Source organism: Elgaria multicarinata, chromosome 18 (assembly GCF_023053635.1).
Source record: "Elgaria multicarinata webbii isolate HBS135686 ecotype San Diego chromosome 18, rElgMul1.1.pri, whole genome shotgun sequence".
Classification (NCBI taxonomy): domain Eukaryota; kingdom Metazoa; phylum Chordata; class Lepidosauria; order Squamata; family Anguidae; genus Elgaria; species Elgaria multicarinata.
The window spans coordinates 12,248,350-12,269,973 of NC_086188.1; the positions used below are offsets into that span (position 1 = coordinate 12,248,350).

The 21,624-nt window shown below is 45.5% G+C and overlaps 1 protein-coding gene across 1 annotated transcript in view; it reads right to left on the reverse strand.

Moving 5' to 3' along the window:
• Positions 1-21,624, reverse strand: part of PI4KA (phosphatidylinositol 4-kinase alpha) — a 93,044-nt gene that overhangs the window by 5,738 nt on the left and 65,682 nt on the right. The window contains exons 38-50 of the mRNA XM_063143880.1: positions 21,494-21,573; positions 20,718-20,911; positions 20,092-20,182; positions 17,396-17,563; positions 15,922-15,975; positions 14,938-15,058; positions 14,394-14,523; positions 12,619-12,689; positions 11,233-11,305; positions 11,010-11,080; positions 7,927-8,036; positions 3,264-3,368; positions 1,156-1,281 (exon numbers count right to left, since the gene is read on the reverse strand). Coding sequence (XP_062999950.1) covers positions 1,156-1,281; positions 3,264-3,368; positions 7,927-8,036; positions 11,010-11,080; positions 11,233-11,305; positions 12,619-12,689; positions 14,394-14,523; positions 14,938-15,058; positions 15,922-15,975; positions 17,396-17,563; positions 20,092-20,182; positions 20,718-20,911; positions 21,494-21,573 — 1,394 coding nt within the window. The remainder of the gene's footprint in view (positions 1-1,155; positions 1,282-3,263; positions 3,369-7,926; positions 8,037-11,009; positions 11,081-11,232; positions 11,306-12,618; positions 12,690-14,393; positions 14,524-14,937; positions 15,059-15,921; positions 15,976-17,395; positions 17,564-20,091; positions 20,183-20,717; positions 20,912-21,493; positions 21,574-21,624) is intronic.

Sequence of the window (21,624 nt, forward strand, 5' to 3'; positions counted from 1 at the left end):
AAATGCTGAAAAGCAGTCAACCGCTGTAATGTCACAACAGAAGATGTGCAATTTATTCTACAAAAGGTGAAAATGTGGAAAAGCAGCACTGATTGACCCATATAGTTCCATATATTCCTTCTGACGAAGGCTTTCAAAACTAGCTATCTTCTACAATTTGTGGATTCTTGGAATGGTTTTCTTGTAAGTCAATTCCTATTTTGTTGTATTTCCCCATTATTATTATATTTCTCGCCTTTTCCCTAGTACTGGGACTCAAGGCGGTTTACAAGATTAAAACATACACAACTAAAACATACAAATATAAATCTACAAAAGCTACAAACAGAATTAAACCTGCTGTAATATTAAAACATTTGAAACATTTAAAATACAAATGACTATTTTTTAAAAAAATCCAATGCATAAAAACAGGTCCAGACTATTCTCCAAAGGCCTGCTGGAAGAAAAAAGTTTTTGCCTGCTTTCAAAAGTGTAGCACAGAGGGAGCCACCCTAGCCAAACTGGGAAGGGAGTTCCAGAGCCTTGGAGCAGCCACCAAGAAGGCCCTCTCCCATGTACTCTTCAGGCGCGCCTGAGATGTTGGTGGGATTGAGAGAAAGCCTCCCCAGAAGATCTCAGGCTCATATGGGAGAATACGGTCTTTCAGATAACTTGGACCAGAGCCGTACAGGGCTTTGTAGGTGATAACCAGCACTTTGAATTGTGCCTGGAAACAGACCGGAAGCCAGTGGAACTGTTTTAACAGGAGAGTTGAATGGATCTGACAGAGAGTAACAGAGTGGGCAGGGATTGAAAAAGAAGGGCTACAAATGGCCAATCGGAAAAATAAATCAGGAGTTCGATCAAACTGGGTTGTCCACTGATACTGGAAGGTTGAACTAGACGGTTGGAGATGGATCAAGTTTCTGTATTTCTTGAGTGTGAGGTTGACAATTAACGGCACGTCACGATTCTGCAAAAGCCAAACAAAACTCGCAGAATTATTGGCTGGAGTATTTGGTCTCTGGGGCCAAAAGCAGCAGCCCCAACGTGTTTCGGACCACAGCATCCGCTGTAGGCTTCCCCAGCTTGTCAGATTCTGCGAGGCGAGATAACGGGGAGGAAAGTGGAGGCGCCTTGTCAAAGCGCTAACCGCGCATCTGATGAAAATACCTTTTGGAAAGCCAAGGTTGATTCATCTCCGTACTGCCTTGTAAAATAGTCGTACATCCCAAAGTCTGTCTGCCGGCCCAGCTGGTCACGGGATGTACAATCGGGGATACATTCGATGACGCCACACTGAGAGAAGGAAGGAGGGGGAATGAGCCGTTGCAAACCCCTCACCCCATGGGCCAAACAGTCCCCGAATGAGCTACTGAGGGCAACTGCCTCGGATCCAAAGAGCTGTGCCTGACCTGACCCTATACCCATTTACTCAGTTTGTACATTTACTAAGAGCAATATCACCCGCCTACAAATCTGATCTTATTTATTTATTTATTTATTTATTTATTTATTGCATGTCTATACCGCCCAATAGCCGAAGCTCTCTGGGCGGTTTATTAGCGTGTGTCACTTTGAGAACCATAGCTATTGAAAAGTGGTAGGATGGATGCACGTGGGAAACTTGCCTTATACAGGGTCAGACCACCGGTCCATCTTCCAGTATCAAAGGCAGTACGTCTATATGCACCAGTTGCTGGGGAACATGGGTGGGAGGGTGCTGTTGCCCTGTGACCTGCTTGTGGGTCCCTAAGCCACAGCTGCATGGTCACTGTGGGAACAGAGCGCTGGACTAGATGGGCCCTTGGGCTGATCCAGCCTCAGGGCAATTCTTACGTAGCTCCGCCTTGTCTAGAACAGGAGGGTTGAATCTGGGTTCCATTCTGGAAAAGCTCTTGGGGGCTGCATTCCAGAGGTGGGCGGGGTCAAAGGCAAAAGGGGCGGGGCCAAATGCTTAAAGCTCTGAGTGCCAATAACTAAGTCTCAGGAGAGGCAGTTCAACACTTCAGAACTGGAGAAAATTTTACAAAAGCTGGGAAATTGGCAAACGATTGGTGGTCGGGGGGAAAGGGTCAGAGGCCATCTGGGGACCACAAAGAGCCACATTTAGCCCCCAAGCCTAGGGTTCTGCATCCTTGGATCACACTGACCGGCAGTGGCTCTCCAGGGTCTTGTCAAGATCACAGATCGTTCTCCCTAGTGCGGGGGAAAGGATTTCAGGGGCTGTATCATGCTCAGAATATGGAGACAAAGAAGTATATCAGCCAAGACAGGAAGCAGGTGAGGAGATTCCCCAAGACTCTTCAAGAGTCAAGGATGAATCTTCGCAGGAGCTTATTGGACCGGATGCCAAAAGCTCAGAAACCGTTCCTGCACACACGACCCTCGGAATTCACCCTCTATCAGAGGAGCAGGGGACATTGGAGTTGACAAATCCCAGAGTCCGCCACAGAGCCAAGCCAGCGGAGTTGAGAGAAGGTGGGAGGTGGTCCCTTAGGGTAACCCTTCATCAGAAGGTTCTCCAAAAAGACTCTCCCTGAATCAAAGTGCGTGTTCGACTGCAGGGAAACAGTCCAGTTTGAGTTGAAAAGCAACTGCCCAGTTTGGCTAATGAAGCTTAGAGGATAGCTCCTAGCATTCACACACCCTATCAGGTGTGAAGAGACGTCTATTTGTTGAATAAAGCTTCGTAGATGACACAGCAAACCTCTTTCTTGTCTCGCATCTCAGCGGGAGGGCTTGGGATCACGGCAGGTCGCAGGTAACAGCTTTCCCAATCCTACCTGGACATGCTGGGGACTGAACCTGGAAACCTCTGCATGCAAAGCAACAGCCGTAAGCCTGAGCTCTGCACCCTCCTCTATGAAGCCGCAAATCCAGAAAGGTAGAAACCCGAAGGTGAATGGAGCAATGAAGGAAGCTCACACAGAACTCCAAAGAGAAATGAATGAGAAGGTGCACATCCTGCCCCTTAGCTGTATAGAAGGTCTTCCTGCTCATCATTTTGTATTTAGAAAGCCCCAATATATGCTAAGTGCTGTACATATTTTTTTATTATTAAAAATGGGAGAGCCTTTGGTCTCCCTAAAAGCTTTAGAACATCCCCTGCGGCGGTTCGCACATGTGCAGCCCCATACATGTGCCATACGTGAATGGAGGCCACAACAGAAGACGATCCAAAACACGCGTGTGAGAGGTAAAACGCACACGTCAGCGACGTGGCCCCTCTGCATGAAATTCTGTCTCGCTATCTGAACCATCGGTCAGCAAATACTCACCCCTGGGGCCGTCGCCACGACTCTGTAGGGAAACACATACAGGTCAAGGCCCACCAGCTGAAATATGTTCTTGAAGAGATCAATGATTTGCAAGGCCAGCATGTCCTGTTTGGCAACAAAGGAAAGAGGTGTCAGAGGAAACTCTCATCAGGGGCAGCAGGACACGACACGAGAGGGAAGCAACGAGTTGGAGTAGCATCGATTTGGCAAAGGTACGGCAGGGAATTTTAAGACCCCGACGTTAAACGCACCGTCGGCTGGAGAACACCGGCTTGATTTCAACAGCAAGCTTCAGGTTGCAGCCTTAATGCTGGAAGAAACACACTTCGTTCCCTGGCGTTTTCGTGCAAACATCTATTATCCCATGGAGGATATTCACGCCCCCATCCATGGGGGGAAGCACACGCATGGAGACTCCACATGGATGGTGGCCATTTCCATAGTAAGACTCACTGGCTCGCAACGCTAGGGTTACGTGAATGAGCAGCAGCAAAAACCGGGCTGCTCTCTCTCCTCTCCTCTGGCATATTCACTTCTGGTATTATTGTCGGCCGCTTTGGCCACAGTTTACCATCAAATCAACTGAAGTGGAGAAGAGTAAGGAGTAGGAGACTGGAAGCATCTGCTTCCCAGATTAAACTAACCAGAGTTCCTTGATATGTCCGAACTGGGAATTCTGATTAGTTTAAATCAGGGATGTGGAACCTCTGGCTCATGAAGGTTCCACATCCAACCCACAGAACTTCCTTGGGTTCCTCCATGGGGTTCATAAGAAGAGCCCAGCTGGATCAGGCCAAGGGTCACCTGTATGCCTAGGGGTGACCACATCACACCAGTTTTAAAATCTCTGCACTGGCTGCCAATTAGTTTCCGAGCAAAGTATAAAGTGTTGGTGATCACCTTTAAAGCCCTACATGGTTTGGGTCCAGGCTACCTGCGGGATCGCCTTCTCCAGTACGATCTGCCCCACACACTCAGGTCCTCTGGGAAAAATCAACTTCAGCTAGCAAAAACTAGATTGACAACTGTTACTCAGAGGACCTTCTCTTCTGCTGCTCCCAGACTGTGGAATGGCCTGCCGGAGGAGACTCGTCAACTTAACAGTCTTTTAGCATTCAAGAAAGCTATAAAAACTGATCTCTTCCAGCAAGCCTATCCAGTGGAATTTTAAGATGTTTTTAGGATGTTTTTTAGGATGTGTTTAACAATGTATATTAAGTTTTAATTGAGTATTATGTATTTTATCGCTTTTTGTTGTTCCCCGCCTCGATCAAAATGGAGAGGTGGGCAAGAAATATTATTATTATTATTATTATTATTATTATTATTATTATTATTAGGGGACCATGTCACACCCTTCTGCCCATGTTCCCCAGCAATCGGTGTACATAGGCTTAATGCCTCTGATACTGGAGTCAGCGCATTTTACTTGATGGGGCTTTTGAGTAGACACGAAAAGGATTGCACTGTACATATTTCCCAGTACTATCTGAGTCCCTTTCTCAGTGCTGGGAGAGGCATAGAAATCTGTGCCTCTCTCAGCATTGAGAACAGCAAAATTCTCGCCGGGGGGTGGGGAGCACACAACATCAGTGGGCATGGCCACACCCACTGATGTCATCTGGTGTATGGAAAGCTTGGAGGGAACACCACCACTCCCCATATAGTTCTGCAGCCTTGGGTTAAATGACCGATGTTAAGAAGGGCAAAGAATATAATCCCCGGTTTGATCCTGGCTTGTTTCAATAAACCATGGTTTAAAGTAACAATGATCAGCCCAGTTTAGACATAACAATAAACCACATTTAAAAACAGGAAGCAGATGCTTCAAATCTCATGCTGTGCTAAAAGGAGAGGGCAAGGGGCGCAAGGGAGCTCGAGCCTGATCCAGATGCATGTTCCTATGGCTTACTCTGGTTTGGGTCCAGGTTACCTGCGGGATCGCCTTCTCCCATATAGTCCGCCCCGCACACTCAGGTCCTCTGGGGTGAACTGACTTCAGTCAGCTAAAACTAGGCTGACATCAATTTCCCAGAGGACCTTTTCTTCTGTCGCCCCTGGATTGTGGAACGGCCTGCCGGAGGAGATTCGTACAATTAACTCTTTGTGTGATTTTAAGGCAGCTTTAAAGACTAGCCTTTTCCGGCAGGCCTATCCAGATCAATGTTAAATCATGAATTTTTTAAGATGTATTGATTCCTGTTCTAATGTTGTTCCCCGCCTCGATCCAAAGGGAGAGGCGGGTAAGAAATAAATAAATTGATTATTATTATTATTATTATTATTATTACTACTCTGAAAGGCTTCCTGCTCCCAGCATAAATCATCTGACACCTCCCCCCCTCCTCAGACAGTCCCTGCTGTCAGCGATCAGACGAATGGCTACCAAGAAAGGGACCTTCTGCATCACGACACCCCCAACTTCGGAATGACTGGCGCCCGGCTTGATCCTGGGGTGCCCGGCCAAACCTGTTTTTATTTATTCACCCAGGCATTTAACAGAGCTTTTCCTGCCGCTGTTGTTTTATTTATCGTTCTTATGGTTTTAAGCTGCTGCACTGATTCTCGTTTTACTGTGGTTTCATTGTCGCACTTACTGTACTTTAAACGGTCCGATCGCAATTTATTTATTTTGCTCCGCCTTCCTGTTAGCTGCCTTGAAAATTCATTTTGAAGAGACAGGGCATCAATCTCTTCAAGAGAAATATATTGCTCACATATCCCTGTTTCCTACCTGGGGGTCTCGGCTAAGGTCACAGTGTGCTCGTGATACGTTCTCAACTAAGCATTTCAGAATCCAGGGACACAGTATTATTTATGGCGACTTGTTCAGAGATGAAACGGGGGCTAGGTAAGAGCCTCTAATTACATTGGGGGGGTCCCTTTCCTCACTTGCCGCTGATTTTTTAATTCCTTGCTCAGTCAACAAGCCAGGATTAGAAAGAAGGCAAAGAGCACAAAGAAGTCCTTGACGCACCTCGTACGAGGGGAACAAAAAACAGCAACGACAGGCGTTTGGGAAAACCAACACATACATGACTCAAAGCACGCAAACCACTAAGGCAGCAATCTTACACACATTTACCTGGGAGTAAGCCTCGCTGGATTCAGTGGAGCTAGCTTCCGAGTTGGTGTGCACAGGATTGCACAGTGACTTCGCGTTTTTAAAGCATAGCGAGCACCGTCCACTTTCTCTTTTTGAGAATTAACGGCCGTGCGGGGTCCTGATGTACAGCAGGATCACAGCATGCAGTGTGGGGGATTAACCCTTCCCACCCTGGGTTGATTTCCTACCAAATGCTTTCCCCTTCCCACTGCTGTTATTTGCACCCTCAACACACACACACACGTCCCTGTGCAAGGAGGGAAGGTTTAAACCCCTTTCCAGGGGTCTTGACCTATATTTAAGCCATGGGTGTTGCTAGGCCTGAGCCCCATGAGGCCTGAGCCCCGAATCTATTTTCCAGGGCCCCAGATCTTTTCCACAGAGCCCTGAGTGTCCATTGGTGCCAACAGAAGGTTTCATTCTCCACTGAACTGCCATGCAGAGACCACGTTTCAAGGTGGAGGAAAGGATTAACTTTCCCTTTCTTCCATGCTGCAACACTCGCCCCCCTGCATGGCAATACAGCTGAGGTAGAAGGGGGGAGAATCATTGGTTTGGGATGATATGGGTAGGAGACAAATTAATTTAAGAACTTAGAAGGGGGGAGAATCATTGGTTTGGGATGATATGGGTAGGAGACAAATTAATTTAAGAACTTAGAAGGGGGAGAATCATTGGTTTGGGATGATATGGGTAGGAGACAAATTAATTTAAGAACTTAGAAGGGGGAATCATTGGTTTGGGATGATATGGGTAGGAGACAAATTAATTTAAGAACTTAGAAGGGGGAGAATCATTGGTTTGGGATGATATGGGTAGGAGACAAATTAATTTAAGAACTTAGAAGGGGGAGAATCATTGGTTTGGGATGATATGGGTAGGAGACAAATTAATTTAAGAACTTAGAAGGGGGAGAATCATTGGTTTGGGATGATATGGGTAGGAGACAAAATAATTTAAGAACTTAGAAGGGGAAGAATCATTGGTTTGGGATGAAATGGGTAGGGGACAAAATAATTTAAGAACTTAGAAGGGGAAGAATCATTGGTTTGGGATGATATGAGTAGGGGACAAATTAATTTAAGAACTTAATTTGAGATTTGTATGAAACATTCATTGGCTGGCTTTGCCTCCTGTGAAATTTAAATAATTCCTAGTAATTACTTCTACATTTGCATAAATAATGAACGGAGATAATATACAGATCTGTGTCATGGGGGTGGGTGGGCCCCAAATCTCTTCAGTGCCTAGCAACGCCTCTGATTGGAGCTTCAAGTGGGTGCTTATTCTCAGGGGGTGGCGGTGTAGGAAGCAGCTAGTGGTGAGCCTGCTTCTAAAACGGTGTGCTTAGCGTGGCGTGCAGTTTGACCCGCAGTCCAATACCAAAGCCGGGTGGGCAGGACAGATGGAATCATCAGCTTCACAATGAACACGTTTCTACTGAACGGAAAACAGCGCGGGAGGAGTGGCAAAAGCAACGGGACAACTGATGCTCAGCGTTTATCAATCTGAAGGGAAAGCGCCATCGTCGCTCAGAGAGCCTTGCAGCTTCGTTACCTGTCTGCAGTCATCGCCGACTTTGAAGATAGCGGCCTGCCAACAGATCTTCTTGCTCTCCACCCCGTCTTCTCCGCTTTCGTCTATGGAGTCTGAACGACAACGCAGACCTAGAAAAAGGGCAGGATCCCAACCCCCAGGTCGCCTCAATTAACAGCTTTGAACTGTGATAAAGCTGGAAGACGCTTGGGGGAGATTTAGGGCAACATCCAACTCTGACCGGCCGGCCGAAGCCGCTTGCCCAACGGCGACTTGGCACTTCCGGGAGGCACCCCTAACGAGTGCAAACGCTCGTTAATGGGAGTAAAAAATAGCAGAAGCTGCAGACAACTGCACGAACGTTATAAAGCCCTGAGGAAGAACGCAACCGCGTTCGGAACGCGTAGGCACCTGGCACTTTAATAAAACTTTTACTAATAATATTATTGTAGAAGATTACTTGGTTCCACCCTTGCCTTTGGCTGTTTTTTACTCCCCTACGGGGTTTTCCTTGCTTTCGCATTCTTTTTTGGAATGGGGCAGGCTGGCAGAGCTGGGATATAGAAACTCTGCTGAGCTGCCCACTTCCAGAAACAAGGGTCTCCACTTGTCGGGGGGCGGGGCGCTAAATCACCGTGGCGCAAGCGATGAGGGTCTGCTTGCGCAACAGACTTGGCGGGGCTAGTCACACGCAGAACAAAAGCTCTGCATGGGGATGAGCGGGACGGGCTGCCAGCCTGGGATCACTAGCTCCCCGGCCACATCTTTCCCAGGTCTGCAAGTCAAAGGCAAAACCTACACAAAATCCCCTTGAATTAATTAATTTATTTATGACATTTTTATACCGCCCAGTAGCCGAAGCTCTCTGGGCGGTTCACAAAAATTAAAACCACAACAAAACACCCAACAGGTTAAAACACAATTACGAAATACAGTATAAAAAGCGCAACTAGGATAAAACCACACAGCAAAGTTGATATAAGATTAAAATACAGAGTTAAAACAGTAAAATTTAAATTTAAGTTAAAATTAAGTGTTAAAATACTGAGTGAATAAAAAGGTCTTCAGCTGGCGACGAAAGGAGTACAGTGTAGGCGCCAGGCGGACCTCTCTGGGAAGCTCGTTCCACAACCGGGGTGCCACAGTGGAGAAAGCCTTCCTCCTAGTAGCCACCTGCCTCACTTCCTTTGGCAGGGCCTCCCGGAGAAGGGCCCCTGTAGATGATCTTAAGGTCCGGGTAGGTACATATGGGAGGAGGCGTTCCTTCAGATAACCTGGCCCCAAACCATTTAGGGCTTTAAATGTCAATACCAGCACTTTGAATTGGGCCCGGACCTGGACTGGCAGCCAATGAAGCTGGAAAAGGACTGGCAAAATTTAAAACAGCTCCCCTGCTTTCTGTCCTACGTGAGCAACATTCACATCGGACACGTTCTAAATAAAGAGGTGTTCTTGATGCCAGATGAAAATCCCTACTGACTTTTGCAGACATTTAAACGGTGGGACACCCCACCCACCCCCAGGGACTGACAGTGCAGTCCCATCGATGTGTGCTCAGTAGTAAGACCCACTCTGTTTAATGGAGATGACTCCCTAGGAAGTGTATTTAGGACTGCAGCTCGGTTATTTACCAGTTACCGGTAAAGGATGGAAGGATGCTGTTGCACTTATGTCCTGGGTTTCTCGTATGCAGCTTGTTCATCCCTGGCCGATGGCTGGTTGGCGACTGTGTGAACAGAATGCTGGACTAGACGGACCCTTGGCCTGATCCAGCAGGGCTCTTCTTACAGTTTTATTTGGCGGAGCCCAGTGCACAACTCACACTGGCATGATCCTTTCACCAATTTAGATTTTTGCGTCTTGATGAAATCCAAATCAGGAACATTTAAGGGGCTTGGTCTTTTTTTTTAGAACTGCTTCAATACTTTGTGGGGGCCGTTCACACAGGCACGGGTGTTTGGAATACGGCAGGATCAAAAGTAGGCATGGCTGGGCACTGCCCAAGGACTGCTTGCTCACTGGCTCTCTGCCTGTCAAGCAAGCAAGTGGAAGTAGTAAGAACATAAGAACATAAGAAGAGCCCTGCTGGATCAGACCAAGGGTCCATCTAGTCCAGCACTCTGTTCACACAGTGGCCAACCAGCTGTCGACAAAGCAGGATATGGTGCAACAGCACCCTCCCACCCATGTTCCCCAGCAACTGGTGCACACAGGCTTACTGCCTCGAATACTGGAGAGAGCACACAACCATCAGGGCTAGTAGCTATTGATAGCCTTCTCCTCCAGGGATTTATCCAACTGCCTTTTAAAGCCATCCAAATTGGTGGCCATCACTACTTCTTGCAGTAGCGAATTCCGTAGCTGAACTATGCACTGTGTGAAGAGGTCCTTCCTTTTATCTGTCCTGAATCTGTCCATATGAACCTGCCCGGACCTTAAGATCATCCACAGGGGCCCTTCTCCGTGAGCCCCTGCCAAAGGAAGTGAGGCAGGGGGCTACTAGGAGGAGGGCTTTCTCTGCTGTGGCACCCCGGCTGTGGAACGAGCTCCCCAGAGAGGCCCGCCTGGTGCCTACACTGTATTCTTTTCGTCGCCAGCTGAAGACCTTTTTATTTTCTCAGTATTTTAAGACCTAAATTTAAACTTTGCTGTTTTAATTCTGTATTTTAATCCTATATCAATTTCTACTGTGTGGTTTTCTCCTGGCTGTGCTTTTTATATTGTATTTTGTATTTGGGTTTTTAGATTGTTGGATGTTTTATTATGTTCTTAATGGTTTTAAATTTTGTGAACCACCCAGAGAGCTTCGGCTATTGGGAGGTATAAAAATGTAATAAATAAATAAATAAATCTCCCACCAATCAGTTTCATGGGATGACCCCCATTGGCATTTAGTATTTTGAGAGAGGGAGAAACAGGATGAGGAGTAATAGCAAGGGTGGTAAGAAGGTCGACTCAATGAGGCAGGGGCCCTATTGAAGGTGTCTTGACCAAGACACTCAAAAACCTGGGGCCGGCACTGGTTTGGAGTAACAAATATTGAAATCTGACGGCAGAGACACACAACGGGCAGCCAGAACAGACAACATAAACTGGGAGCTAACCTTCTTTTTCAAGTTCACTGACTCCACACCGCTTCACCTTAAATTTGGCCAAGTAAGGTGCTTTTGCAGCGCTGAAAGTACAACGAGAGTACAGAGAGGTTGAAGAGGTTGAAGCAGCCAGTGAATAATACATTGAGAGAAAAAGACACAAATCTTTATTACTGAAAGTCAACTGAGCTGAGAAAGAAAAGGGCCCGGGGGGGGGGGGGGAAGACCACCCTACCTTTGCATGGGAGTTCCTGACTTGTAGTCTATATCCAAAACAATAGCTTCGGGATTGCTGGGCAAATAACAACCTATTTTAGAGAGATAAGAGATTTCCTTGAAAAAGCAAGTCAAGTTGCCAAGTCTCAAAAGCGCAGCCGACAAGACCTTTATCCATTCAATTTACAAATCATTCTGGGAATTAGCATTTGATACAACGTAGCTGCCATGTACATACAGATTGTGGTCTGCAGCCTTTGGAAGAAACCCAAATTCCTGAGCCAGATTACGCTTAATCCCGACACACACACACAGTGCAATTCATTCGTGAATGGGATAATTACTAGAAAAATTACTAGTCTCTCGCTTATAGCTAGCAAGTATTGAGATGCTCAGTTGAGCTGGCTGACAACACCTCCCCTCCCTAAAACCCTGGTTGCAAAGTTAGGGACGGCCTCCCCCAACCTGGAGCCCTCCAGATGTGTTGGACTACAACTCCCAGAATCTCCCACCCCAGCACACCTGGGAGTTCTAGTCCAACCCATCTGCAGGGCAGCAGATTGGGGAAGGTTGTAGTAGAAGCATGGTGGAGCAATCGAGGGTGTGTGTGAATCCTTCTAGGATTTAACGCATTTTTAGCCTGCTCTTTGGTTGAAAAGGCGTCCAGACCGACTTATAGACGATCAATAAAAACAAGATGGTTCCAGCAGACAGGCTTACAAACAAGAAGACATGACAAAAAAAAGAAAAAAAGGGGAAAGGAAAACAAGAAAAGAGATGCTAGACAAGACGCTAAGTCACGGTGGTGAAGCAGTTTGAGCTGAACATTATGGCTTCGATTGCCATGTGAACCGTTCCCTAACCATGGTGGCTACATAACCACGGTCTAAACACACCCACTAACCATTTGCTGCAAAAGCCTTGGTTTAGCGTGCTGTCTGAACGGGCCCATAGTTCCCCAGCGGTTCTTGCAAGGACCAGACAGAATGGAAATGGTTCAAGGGAGAGGAGGCTGCCCTGGAGAGCTGGACTCTCAGGAGGAGGGGCGATGGAGTGACCCCCTGCTTTTCAGGCCTTCTCTATGCAGCCTGACAGAAACGCTGCTGCCAGGTGACTGCTGAGGAACGGAGGCGGCCCATAGAACTAACCTCTCACTAGAGCAATGGAGCGGCCCTACCTTTGTCTAACAAAAAAGCAAGATTTTTCTCTGAGGCAACTTGTCCCTTAGCAATTTTTTACCTGCCTCAAGAATCCTTTCGACAAAGTGTCAGGATACAAATATTTTCAATGAATTAAGAAGAATAAAAAGTATGTGTCAGGGGGCTGGGGAGAGACCCAAACTGAAGTTTCCCTCCGATTGAGACCAAGAACAAAGATGGCTCTAACAACTGCTCCAACGTCTTACCGGGTTGCACTTTCACCTCGGACAAAGCGCTCAAACAAGCCTTCTTCCTTTCCTCACCTTTAGGGTATGGCCTGTGAAGAAAAGAGTCCCGTTTGGTAACTCAGCAAGGAAATGCGCCATTTATTTATTTATTTATTAAATTTATATACCGCCCCATAGCCGAAGCTCTCTGGGCGGTTTACAAAAGTTAAAAACAGTGAACATTAAAAAGCATACAAAATTTTAAACCATCAAAAATATAAAAACAACAGTATAAAACAGTATACATTTTAAACAACAACAGTTCTGGGGTCCATTAAAAAACAAACAACCTTAGCATATTTTGTTAAATGCCTGGGAGAAGAGAAAGGTCTTGACCTGGTGCCGAAAAGATAACAACGTTGGCGCCAGGCGTGTCTCATCAGGGAGATCATCCCACAATTGGGGGGCCACCACTGAAAAGGCCCTGTCCCTTGTTGCCATCCTCCGAGCTTCCCTCGGAGTAGGCACTTGGAGGAGGAGGACCTTAGATGTTGAGCGCAGTGTACGGGTAGGTTCATGTCGGGAGAGGCGTTTTACTTTTAATATACTCTTCAGTGCCAAAAGAGAGCTATCCAGAGTCAACAGTAAAGAGCTTAGAAATTCAGCTTTCAAGAAGCATACATTTTCAGCAGCGCAACCAATGTAAAGGCTATTCTTGTCCAAGAGAAAGTGTAGCATTCTTATACTCCTCTGCGTGCTCATGCAAGTAAGCCACACAAACACAAAAACTATGACCCCAGAGAATCAATAGCCCAAGTTAAATACATTAGGGAGGCAAACCTTCAATGTAAATATAGACACCTCTATTATACAAATACTGCCTGACAATGCAATCTGTATAACCGGGCCTACGGTTGTCCATCATTATTTCAGTTATATCATCATATCTCTTCACACATTGCTACAAATATAGAAGGCCTGAATTCAAAGGGAGAATACAGTTTATGAAGCAGCACCTATCGTGAGGGTCCAATGGTCACGCACCAAGTCTGCAAACATTGGACTTTAACGACAAACAAAACCCCAAGTCAGGCTAAGTTCTGCTTTGCTCTTCACGTGTACAAATAGTGGGACGTTGCTTTTAAAAGTGCAGGTTGAACACTTCTGCGTTTGTCTGGAAGTCGCATTTGTGCGTTAAGCTGTTGCCACCCTCTGGTCAGCTTTCTCTAAACCACGTATAATTTCGTACACGTCTCCATCATGTCTCCCCTTACTCGCTTTCCCTGCCTAAGCTAAACCAACCAATTTATTGAAGGCAACCAAATACAGGTTTTAGCCAATTACATATGCAAAAGTTATACACAGAGTATAAAAGCGTGTTATTTACAAAAGAATAGATAAAATGTTATAAAATGTTAAAACATACACGCACATACAACGAAAACCTTACATGTTAAAATATTAAAGCTAAACAGTCCCAGGCATTGCAACTTCCCGCCTAGGGGGAATCTGCTCTGGACCCTTGATCATTCTGGTTGCCCTTTTCTGCACCTTTCCCCGCACTACAACAACCTTTTTGAGGTGTGATGATCAGAACTGCACACAATAGTCCAAGCGTGGTCGTACCATCAATTAGTACAAGGGCACTATGATCTTGGCAGTTTTATTTCTAATTCCTTTTCTAATGATTCATAATATGGAATTTGACTCACACACACACACACACACACACACACACACACACACTCAACTCCAAGATCTCTTTCTTGGTCAGTCACGGCCCACCCGGATCCCATCAGTGTAGACGTACTTACTTGATGATAGCTGAAACATTGGTGATTTTATTGAAGAAATCAAATTCGCGTTGGTAAAACTCCTTTGCTGGTCCAGATAATGAGCCAGTTATTTCCTCAACCAGCTGCTCCAATAGTTCCCCAATGTCAGCTGCATTAAGAACCAACCAGAGGAAAGCATGTTAGATACGTACAGCCACAGTCTCCAAAACGATTCCGCAAGGATTTTATTCTCCCTTGCTGGACTAATAAGTGGGCCGGAATAGCTATCCTTTGGGCTGCATACCTCTCTGAATTTTGCAATGCAGTTCTCAGTTCAAAAACTACATACAGAAATGCGTATGTTAGGGAAAGACGCATACGAAAATAAACACAAATTGTTGCATTCTTTTTAATTTGCAGAACAGTGTCAGCAACAGATTTACGACTGACTACATGCAAAACTGATACAGACTAATTCACCACAGCCACTGCCAGTCAATGGCTGGGTTCACACAACACGCTAACCCAGCCTCCGCAAGGCTTAACAATCCAAGGAACTTGTAAGGCAATGTGGCGCACTCACGGTCTTTCTGATGTCCCTCTTCGTCCAAGAAGATGTTCGTTTTCATGTTCCAAATGAACTGGTGAGCCAATAGCTGGGATTTGGCGGCCGCCCATAGGATGTACTCCCTCACATAGCCCATCTGAGAAGGAACATAGTGCAGCCAACTGGAGTATTATTATTCCAGGTGGTAGCGTATTGAGACTGAAACATGAATGCTTCTAGTGGACTGCTTACTCCTATGTAAACCCATCTCCCTGTTAATATCCTAAACATTACAGGTCCTTCTTGTGCCCCTGTCTTCAGAGGTTATGCAAGTAACAATGAGGGGGGGAGAGCCTTCTCAGTGGTGGCACCTCAGCTTTGGAATGCTCTCCAGGGATGCCTAGTCTGGGGAGTTTGAGATATCAGGCTAAGATCTTTACATTTGGCTTTCTAAGGATTAATCCATCTGAAGCAACTTTTTTATGCTACCTCTGTGTTATTTCCCCTGCTTTTACTGTTTGCTTATTGATTGCCTAGACATTATGGATCTTTTCAATGAAATTTTACATTTTGTTAATTTGTTTTCTTGATCTTTTGTCAGTGGCTTTGAAAGCAAAAAAGCACATTATAGAGTGGGCTATTCATGTGTTTTTTTTTAAATGAACAATCGCCTGATGATACGCTTATGGAAAGCTATAATGATAATTAAAGTGAAGGGCCTAGGTTTGCTAACAAAAAGAACAAAATAAATTAAGGGAAACACTCTCAAGAGAACTATTATAGTATGATGGTTACGAAAGTGGGGAAGGGTTGGAAACATTTCATTTATTGATGTTTTGAAAGCAGACTGCTGATGCTTTAAATTTCGAAATGGATTGTTTTTGTATCATTCATATAGTTGCTGCTTTATCTAGGTTTGGTAAGCTGCCTTGGGAGGGCTTTCGCCTGAAAGATGGCATACAAAATGCCATAAAATGAATGAATGAATGAATGAAGTATATGGTACTCATGTTTCCTTACCTTATCATATCTAAGTGCTTGTACAATCTGTGGAATGTAAAATAAAATGGCATCCTGGGAATGGGGAGATGGGTAAGAAAAGGAGAGAGAGGAAAAGAGAAAATCAATTAAGAGATTTTTCTTAGAGAAGGGAAAAGAAAACACAAACATGAATATTTAACCTAATCCTGGCTCCAAGAGCAGCTTTCTCAATTACTATCATTCTGGCACTTGGGTCTGTTAAAAATGTACATTACAACCTTGTAAATAAGCTCATAAAAGTTACTAGCCTGCCAAAAAAATATCTAGCCTTCAAAGAGGCTAGTAGCCTGTGCTTCTAGGCTGCAAAGGAAGGCATGGAAATGCAGACTGCTAGCCTCTTAACAAGTTAGAGAGGGGGAAAAAAACCTTGCCTTCTACCAAGTGGGCTGGTGGAGTAGGAATGGCTCAATCCATGCTGGTCACGGAAGAAGCGGCTTTCCTTTTTCCATGGCTAGCATGGAAACCAAGTGGATCGGTAAAGAAGCAGCAGTGGGATCTTGTTGTGTGCTGTAGCTGCCCAAGCATCCCCAAGGAGTCAAAACCAAGGAAAGTTCCAAGGCCAATCCACAAAGCTTTACTGCAAACAGTTAACACTTCTGTAACACAAACTAGGCACCTTTATGGGAAAATCCCCCCTAGGCAACGCTATGCAGACTAAGCAAAACAATTGACCGCTCAAAGGAAAGAAAAGGCTTTTCAAATGTCCCAAGCTTCAAAGTGGAAGAGGGTGCGTGGACGACTTCTCACGCAATCTCTCTGGCTGTCTCTTTGCTACTAATTTCGCTGAACGTTTTAACTTCTGGCGATTCCTAACATCAAGTAATGTTTCTGAATGTTCACCCCCAGAAGTTGACTCCCTGTCTCCTGAGAGCATAGGATCTGGCCTTGAGGAGATAGACTCTGGAGGGGGTGCAGTCGCAGCTGGAGGCTCTCCTGTGTGAACTTCCTCCCCCACTGGCTCGGTATCTTCTGAATCAGAATCTGTTTCTGATTGATTTCCTGTGTCACCTGCTCCCAACACTGGAGCAGTAGGGGCAAACATGACAGATCTGTCTGTTCTCCACTAGCGGACTGACCTGTTCGCACAGAACTGATGGTGACCTATCAAGTTGTTAAACGCAAAGCTGACCTATTAGAACACCACTACACTTATTCTGACAAATTCTCCAGAGCCTAACCTTACACCACCAAATGCCGTACACATTTCATCAAAGGAAAAAAAAAAAAACCTTGTGGACATGAGCCATCCGAGAAACTAAAGTTGCACATTATGTCACTGAATCATTAAAAAACAACACCTCTGAATTCCTGCAAAAAGGTGCTATAAAAATGTTCAGCTTCTTAATAGCCATTGAAGCAATTCTTTTTTTACTTTCATGCACTGGCAAACATGCAAATGCATGGATACGAAGTGCATTCTAAGAACTTGATGGCAAACGAACCAGCTTCTTACCGGAGGGAAAGATCGGAGGACTTTTACTCCGTACTGAGCTGTCAAAGGATGAGGTGGGTACATGCTGGAAAAATACGAAAGGCCTGTGGGGGGATCGGTAGGCGTCCAGCATAGGATGTGGCTGAGTTCCGGAGCGTCAGCATCTATGGTGTGCCATGTAACAAGGTACTGAAAGCAGGAAAGGAGAAAAATGCATTTAAAAGCCAGGACATGCATCTTGGAACAGCCGGGATTTTCACTCAACTGGCTTAAAGGTGAAAGCATAAACTGGAAAGAAGCACCATTTAAGAGCGCTGCATCTTTCTGCAGGTCAGTACAATTTTTAGGAACGAATCGCAGCCCTTGAAAAGCCATCCACGGGTTTAAACTTAGTTCATAATGACAAGAACCAATAAATTACCTTTGTGAACGTAAAAAGAAAAAAAAGGGGGGGGGCTCCTCCAAGGAAAGCTCAGAGGGTGGCTACAAGAGGAAGGGTCTTTTCAGCAGTACCCCCCACCCCAACTATGGGAATGAGCTCCCCACACAGGTCCGCCTGGCATCAATATGGCCTTCTTTTCAACACCAGGTTAAGACTGGCTGAGAGAATTGCACTGGCTGCATATTGGCTTGTTGTTGTTGTTGTTGTTATTATTATTTATTTATTTATTTATTTATTTATTTATTTATTTATTTATATAGCACCATCAATGTACATGGTGCTGTACAGAGTAAAACAGTAAATAGCAAGACCCTGCCGCATAGGCTTACAATCTAATAAAATCATAGTAAAACAATAAGGAGGGGAAGAGAATGCAAACAGGCACAGGGTAGGGTAAACAGGCACTGGGTAGGGTAAAACTAACAGTATAAAGTCAGAACAAAATCAAGTTTTAAAAGCTTTAGGAAAAAGAAAAGTTTTTAGCTGAGCTTTAAAAGCTGCGGTTGAACTTGTAGTTCTCAAATGTTCTGGAAGAGCGTTCCAGGCGTAAGGGGCAGCGGAAGAAAATGGACGGAGCCGAGCAAGGGAAGTAGAGGCCCTTGGGCAGGCGAGAAGCATGGCATCAGAGGAGCGAAGAGCACGAGCGGGGCAATAGTGTGAGATGAGAGAGGAGAGATAGGAAAGAGAGGAGAGATAGCCTTCTTCTCTCTCCTCTCTCATTTCACTCTACCATCTCCCTCGTATCCTCCATTCTTCAAATACTATGTTGCTCTCCCGCCCAAGAGTTTCTATCTCTCCTGCCCGGCTTCGCCCGTTCTCTTGGGCTGCCACCTTTTGCTTGGAATGCTCTCCCAGAGCATCTACGAACTACGAGTTCCATCTTAGAGTTTGAAATACATTTAGAAAACTCATCTGTTTTCCATAGCTTTGGGTATTTTAGCCTGATTTGCTGTTCATATTGCTATGATTATTCCCTTATTTCTGTTTTTGAGTATCCCCTTCCCCCCCCCCCTTCATATGCTTTAATTGTGATTTTAGCCTGTAAGCCTCTAGGCAGGGCATTGCTGTTTTATTTGTATATTCTGTACAGTACAAAGTCCATTGTTGGTGCTATATTAATAATAATAATAATAATAATAATAATAATAATAATAATAATAATAATAATGGGCCAGGTTTAAGATTTTGGTACTAGTGTACAAAGCCCTAAACAACTTGGAACCAGGGTACCTGAGTGAGTTCCTCCTCCCGTGCCGACCTGCCTGATCACTGAGGTGGTCAGAGGGCATGCTCCTGGTGGTTCCATGTGGACCTGCGGACCGACTGGAGTCCACCAGGAGCAGAGACTTTTGTGTGGTGGCCCCTTCTCTGTGGAACTCTCTGCCCCTGGAGGTCAGGCAGGCACCAATGCTAGGCTGCTTCTGGTGCCTCCTGAAAACACCTCTGTTTCAAGAAGTCCTTCTACCACATGTTTTAAAGATGTTTTAATCATGTGTGGTATGTTCTTCATCACTTTTTAACGTGTATTTTATATCATGTTTTTATACTGTTTGTTTTATACTTTGAATGGTTTTAGTTTTTGTGAACCGCCCAGGGAGCTTCGGCTGTTGGCCGGTATAGAAATGCAATAAATAAATAAATAAACTAACTAACTAACTGGCCAGCCACTGTTTATACCTATGTTCACCGCTCTGGAATCTGTGTTAGATAATTGAGTGGTACATAAATACTCCCAGGCATTTATGCCGGTCATCTAAACAGGTCTAGTACTCTAGCGAAACTGTTTTTAGTTGTCTAAATTGTTTTAAATTTGTATGTTTATATTTTTATGCTGTATTTTGTTATCTCATGAACAGTTGTAAACCACTCATAGAGCTTCAGCTATTGGGCGGTATGGAAATGAAATAAATAAATAAAACAAACCATGACGGGACAGCCATGGACAGACTAAGAAAAAATCAAGTGTATGAAAATCCAATAAAAACTTCACTAGCAGGAACTGGAATGCTCTTGCTCAGGGTTTGAGCCAACCAGCCATGCCCTGTTCCGGGATACTCCATTCCATTTCCCCCCCGTCTCATGTTTTTTTGGTGCGGCTGGGTTCGCACAACACAACAACACAACAATCCACATTTCAGGGACAGCGCACACTTCAACAACAATTTAAACCCAACCCATATTCATGGGCTGAGTGTGCGACGTTGTGTTGTGTGAAGCCGCAGTGCGTGAATAAGCCGTTCTCATCAGATTACAAACTCAATGAGGATGCACCTACCTTTATTGCTTCAGGCACGTCGCAAACCGCTCCTGGGTCCAAACGAACGAGACGGGTCACTTCCATTCCAATGGCTTCTGTGTTTTTAAACCTAAGTGCAACCAGGGATCTAAATCCGTAACTTGAACATGGTGAGCATTACAGTGTCGCTTCCCCCGACTCATTACCAAGAAGTGGCAGAAATGCTGCTTGGTTCTCCAGCTCAGGCCCAAAGGTGGGAGACTTTAGAACGAAGGCTGGCCCTGGCGTGAGCTAGGAAGGAGGCATCTAACAGAGAAGGAATCCAACTTTGGCCCAATACTCATTGAGATGGTACCACTTCAGGGAGCTCGCATGATAGAACCCACCTCCATCCAAAAGATGCCATGGCATGTAGAAAACTAGCATGGCAGAGGGAAGGCCAGGATGTAACCGTTCTCCATAACATGCTTGTTTTCTGTGTGTGGGGATTAATTTTTTACACACAGGCACATGCCAACATGCGAACCCTGTCTGAAACGTCTCAAATCTCACCAGCTTCCTTATTAACACGAAAGAGGCTGAGCTTTCAGTGAGCAAGGCATAAGTTGCACACTGAAAGCAGCCGTGAACGGAAGTCAGCGCCTCCTTCTGAAAACGGGGCTCACCTGGTGGGAAGCTGGACAGCCAGGTAAGGAGAAATACTCCACGCCAGATTCACGTTATCTTTCCACTGCTTCTCACTCAGGCTGATGTACTTTGACCTCCAGTTGGCGACGCTGTTCTCTCCGGTCTGATCCAACTCCAACTCCGGGGAAGAGAGTGGGTTGTACCACGTAATGAGGCGTTCAATCTCTGTAGCCTTCACAGACAAGGCGGGGGCAGGGGGGGAGGAGGGAGGAGAGAAAACATGTTATGGCTGACCATACGGACAGAACGGTGTTTGAATTGTAGGTATGGCTATCGTGTGGTGGGGAGGGGACCATGGCTCCGTGGTGGAGAGCAGTTGATTTGCCTGCGGAAGGTCCCAGACATCTCCAGGAAAAAGGATCAAGTAGAGGATGATTGGAAAGACCTTTTCCAGGGAGCCTGGAAAACCGCTGCTAGTTGACAAGACTAAGCCAGATGCACAAGCAGTCAAAGAACACAATCCTATGCGTGCTTAGAGAGAAAACAGGCCTACAACTCCCAGCATTCCCCAGCATGCTGGCTGGGGAGTGCTGGGAGTTGAAGGACTTTTTTTCCTGCTGAGAATTGTAGGATGTCTTTCTGTCTAAATATGCATGGGATTGTGCCTTAAGAGTAACAGATACAAAATGACTTCAACAATAGCCCCCCAGAGAGCTTCAGCTATGGGGCGGTATATAAATGTAATAAATAAAAATAAATAATACTGGAAACCCAAGCCAGATCTATCCTGTTTTGAGGAGGAGAGAGAGCCTACCAGCAGTGACAGTAGCAGCGTCCTCCTTTTCATGTAGTACTTGTGTAGCTGGGTACCTCTGTTGGTCTTCTTCGACATCCCTGGGAAAGAGTAACAGAGAGCGTTCTCAGTCTTTTTCATGGGGCCCGTTC